Below are 5,477 nucleotides of genomic sequence, written 5' to 3'. Positions count from 1 at the left end.
TTTGCGTGTTGCCCCATGTAATATTGGCATAACTGATAAAACAATGAATTAAAGAGAAGTAAATTAATTTAAGACATATAATATTAACATAAGGACGAACTCGGTACATCATGCCGATGGCTTTACTAACTTTTGATTGTAAATATTTAATATGGGGAAGCCAAGATAAATGCTTGTCCACAAGTATCCCTAAGAACTTTAAAGAGTCTTCCTGTTTTATTTCTTTATTATTTAAAAAAAGATCTGGTAGTTTGAGGGGAAGGTTTACTTCTTGCGACTTTTTATAAAATAATGTATACTTTGTTTTTTTAACGTTTAATGAGAGTTTATTTGCTTGAAACCAATCATTTATCTTATTTAATTCAAAGTTCATGTCAGCATAAAGTTGCTTGATACTATAGTTGGAAAGAAAGTATCATCAGCAAACATAATTGGGTTTAATTTCACTGATGCATTACTTAAGTCGTTTATATAAACTAAGAATAAGAGAGGGCCTAGTATTGATCCTTGGGGTACTACACAGGGGACTTTAAGAATTCCGTATTCTTTTTTATGAACATATTGTGTTCTATCAGTAAGGTAACTTTTAATCCAACTGAAGTCCTTATTAATTACCCCATAATACTTTAATTTTTCTAACAAGATGGAATGATCAACAGTGTCAAAAGCTTTAGTTAGATCAATAAATATACACAAGGTAAATTTATTTTCATTAAAGCCATTATTTATTTGATCGACTAATTCAATAATCGCATGTTCAGTTGAAAAATTTTTCTGAAATCCGAATTGTTTTGGATAAAAAAATTTTTTTTTTGTTAACTGGTCAAAGATTCTATTATAAATTACACATTCGAATATCTTTGAAAATACAGAAAGCAATGATATAGGCCTGTAGTTAGAAACATTTGCATGATCATTATTTTTATAAACTGGAATTACTTTTGCGAGTTTTAGTACATCAGGAAATATTCCTTGGCCCAGTGAAAGCTTGACTATATAGAACAATGGTCTACTGATGCTTTTTTTATTTGAAATTAGTATATTACTGGGAATACCGTCAAATCCTGATGAATTTTTATTTTTTATCGAAGAAAAAGCCGTTTCAAATTCTTTTAATGTCAAGTCGAAATCATACAACGTTTTATCATTTGATGGTGTTAGATAGGTTTTATAAGAATTAAGGGGTGTTGTAATTTTGTTAGCTAGATCAAGTCCAACATTTGTGAAATATGTATTAAACTCTTTGGATATTTCTTTAGGACAGAATATATCATTATTATTTATATTGATTCGTTTGGGTAGCGAAGAAGTTTTATTTTTATTTTTTCCTAGTATGCCATTAATTACAGCCCATGTTTTTTTAGTATCCAGCTAACAATTAGTAAATTGTTTACTGTAATAATTTTTTTTAGTTTTTTTTAAAAGATCGATATAAAAATAATTGTATGCTTTATAATTTTTTTCATTAGTTTTGCTTTTATTTTTAAGAAATTTATTATACAGTTTTTGTTTGGTTCTAGAGCATTTAATAAGTGTTTTATCCATCCATGGATTAGCAAGCGTTTTTGTTTTTATTTTTAATACTTCATTTGGACAAGCTTCATTAAAAATCTCTTGGAATTTTTCTAAAAATAAATTACATGCTTCATTTGCATTTTGACTTTTATAAACATCACTCCAATTCTCTAAATATAATTTGTTCGTAAGATTGTTTTTACTATGAGTTGAAAGGTTGCGTTTATTTATATACAAAATTTTGGGTTGATCATTTGGAATAACTTTTATATTTTTTATGGTAATGTATATTGGGAAATGGTCGCTAATATCCGTCTTAAATATTCCTGCCTCAAATGATGTTTCTAAGAGATTGTTAATAAAAATATTATCTATTGCAGTTGCAGAAGTTCTAATAAACCGAGTCGGTTTATTAATTACTGACAAAACATTGTACTTATATAACATGTCAAAAAAAGATTTTGTTTTTGGAAATTTCTGGTATGTTAGTGCATTCAAGTTTATATCCCCAAGGATAAATAATTTTTTTTTCTCGTTGTTTGTTTTTAAAATACTTTTTTCGATAAAGTCTTGAAATGATCTAATTTTACCACTAGGTGGTCGGTACACGCATCCAATTATACTATTTTTGTTTTTTGCATTAATTACTTCAATAAAAAGACTTTTATAATTGTTATTTGCTACACTTAATTGCTTTTTTATTTTAAATTGATACTTTTTAAGTACGTAAACACCCAGTCCTCCGCCTTTTTTATTGCTTCCTCGTGGTTGGCTAATTAGTTTGTAATTTGCCAAACTATATTTCGAATTCAACTCTAGAGGACTTTCTGAATCATGCCAAGTCTCTGACAGAGATACGACGTCGAACGAGTAATTTATAATAAATAAAAATTCTTTAAATTTTTCAAAATTTTGCCGCATGCTTCTTATGTTTAAGTGTAATATAGAAAATGAGTTTAGATCTTTTTTGATTTTAAATTCATAAGGATCAAAATATGGTGTTTTAATTAAACTCATTTGAGTTTTTAAAAAAATATTTAAGTTGTCATCAGAAAGATTGTTCAAAAGATTATCTTCAAAAGGATCATAATTTAATTTTTCAAAATCTAATTGGTCAAACACATTATTCGCCATTTTTGATAAAAAAAAAAAAAAAAAAAAAAAAAAAAAAGTAAAAAATTTAAATAAGCAAAAAAAAGGTAAATAAATACTCATAAGAAAATAGTATATTAAGGACATAAAATACTTCCCTTTTCTTTCCAATCACGTACGATTAATTTATCGTACGATATGTATGCAAATTTCCCCGACTCTCTTTCCACTTTCATTTTTTCACGCAAATCTTTTCGAATAAGGTTTGTTTCCGCGCAGAAGTCCTCGTTAATATATAAATTTTTTCCTTTTAAACTTGAAGATTTTTTGAGGATTGCGATTTTATCCTTGAAGTCCAATAATTTGAGAACTATAGTTCTCGGGTTTTTTGTGACCGTGTTACCAGTGCGATGCGCTCGCTCAATTTTTATATTTACCAAGCCAAGTTGCTCTTCAAACAAATTTAGAACCTTTGCCTCACTCACTTCCCAGGTTTCGTTTTCAGCTTCCTCTATTCCGTCTATCTTTAGATTATTTCTTCTTGCTCGGTCCTCTATTTCTCTTAATTTATTTTTTACATATACAAATTCACTCTTACCTTTTATTTTGTCGTTTGTTTCTTTTTTTTTTATCCACGACTGTAATGGCGGTCTTTATTTTGTTTTCAAAAATTTCTTCATGGAAGTTTAAGCTTATTTTCAACTCTTCAACATCTTTTGATAATAATTTCAAAATACTTGTATTGTCATTATATAGCTTTTCAACTTTATCTAAACGTTCGTTTGTTATTTTTAAATTTGCGTTAATTATATTTACGAAATTTACTTCTTGTCTTTTAAGCATCGCTTCCGTTTTTTTCTCAAATTCGTCCAACATATTCTTGATCATCTTTTTTATTTCCACGAGAGTAACTGTCATATTGATTAATTGTTTAATGTATATATATATTTTTTTTTACATTTGTATTTTTAATAATTTTTTTTTTTTTTTTTTTTTTTAACCACGCTGCAAAGCACGTCCGTTCCGTTCAAAACCTCAAGCTCTATATATGCAGTTGTTAATTCCGCAGCACATTTCAAAAATCTTCTGGAGAATTTTGTATTATCAGAAAAGACGATATATCTCTTGATGATGATACAGAGATTAATCTGGAACTGTGATTACCTGATTTAACGTGATCTCTTATGCTTGATTTTCCACCATGACTCACAGATACAAAAAATTGTGCAAGTGGAACAAAATGTTTTTTATTCATTTTTTCCTTTTTTAATTTAAGGCCATTTTTTTGTAAAATCGTCTGAAAAAAGACACTTCCTTTTTGACATGTTTGTTAAAGTACTCAAATTAAAACGAATAATTAAAATTCAAAAACAATCTGGTGCTAATAATAAAAAGAAATCAACGTCAATGCGCAACAGATAATAAGCACAGTGTTTAGGTCTAATTTAAAAATTTTAAGGACGTTTTATTTAAAAAAATACTGAATTAGGAAGTCATTGCATTGCGAAACAATATTTTTTTCTTTTTAGAAAAATTTTATCAAATAAACACTTACGTAACAAAAAATGTTACTTATTGTAAAAGATGGTGCTCCGTGTGTGTGCATATCAATATTTTTACGGACTTTATGAATTGTAGGAGATTTTGTAAATTTACCTAATAATTTTATATCGACCGGGACAACTATTCCTTTGACAGGGACACTCAAACACAGAGCTTAAAACCGGGACATGGTGTACCGTGATGCAGGGCCGACAACACGGGTTTCAGAGTGGAGGGGCACAATCGTCAATTTTTAAAAAATGTCCTCTATATCTAAAATTTACTTTAAAAAAAAAAGAATCCTTCAGAGAAAAAGTGAGGGGGGGGGGGACGAGTGTCGTCGGCTGTATATATATATATATATATATATATATATATATATATATATATATATATATGTATATATATATGTATATATATATACATATATGTAATACAATGTTATATATATATAATATATGTTATATATATATATATAATATGTGTTATATTATATATACATATATATATATATATATATATATATATATATATATATATATATATATATATATATATATATATATATATATATATATACATGTAATATAATGTTATATATATAATATATGTTATATTATAAATATATATATATATATATATATATATATATATATATATATATATATATATATATATATATATATAGTTCTATAGTTTGTTGGCTTTAGGAAGAGCGGAAGGAAAAAAGTGATTCTTACGCCAACACATACGTCACTTTTAATTACTTTTGACTTTCGTCCAACATTTCCGTGTTGGACGAAAGTAAAAACCATTAATTTAATTACAAATTAATCGTTTTTTAAAAAAGCCACAAAAACGCAAACTTAATTGACCAGAATGTTTTTAAAAACATTCTGAATGTTTTTATAACATTTTGAATGTTTTTAACAATTATAAACAATGTTTTTATTTCTATTTTTTTTAATAAAATGTTTTTATTTTAATTTTTTTTAATAAAATGTTTTTATTTTTATTTTTTTTACTGTAAATCATGCGCGGAGTGTTGCTACATCGACTATCTTATAGCCTGACTCGCAAGGGAGTGCTGCTACATCGACTGACAAATAGCCTGACTCGCAAGGGAGTGCTGCTACATCGACTGACAAATAGCCTGACCCGCAAGGGAGTGCTGCTACATCGACTGAGGGTTTGGTTGGGGCAGGCAGTCTATCATTATTAAAAAATAAAAATTCCGGTCTTGCATTTTAATTTTTACTTTTTGTCAACAAAATATCGAAAAAACTTTCGGACAACATCTAAGGGTTGTATATATATATATATATATA

The 5,477-nt window shown here is 27.3% G+C and overlaps 1 protein-coding gene across 1 annotated transcript; it reads right to left on the bottom strand.

The window, feature by feature from the left end:
• Window positions 1-369: 369 nt before the first annotated feature.
• On the bottom strand, window positions 370-2,649 carry LOC136085613 (uncharacterized). Its single transcript, XM_065806935.1, has 2 exons — window positions 1,585-2,649; window positions 370-1,371 (listed from the first exon to the last, which is right to left on the bottom strand). Exons 1-2 carry the CDS (start codon window positions 2,647-2,649, stop codon window positions 370-372), a joined length of 2,067 nt encoding a protein of 688 aa, XP_065663007.1.
• Between the last annotated feature and the right edge of the window lie 2,828 nt (window positions 2,650-5,477).

Source organism: Hydra vulgaris, chromosome 09 (assembly GCF_038396675.1).
Source record: "Hydra vulgaris chromosome 09, alternate assembly HydraT2T_AEP".
NCBI lineage: Eukaryota > Metazoa > Cnidaria > Hydrozoa > Anthoathecata > Hydridae > Hydra > Hydra vulgaris.
This window is presented reverse-complemented; position numbering and strand designations above follow the sequence as displayed.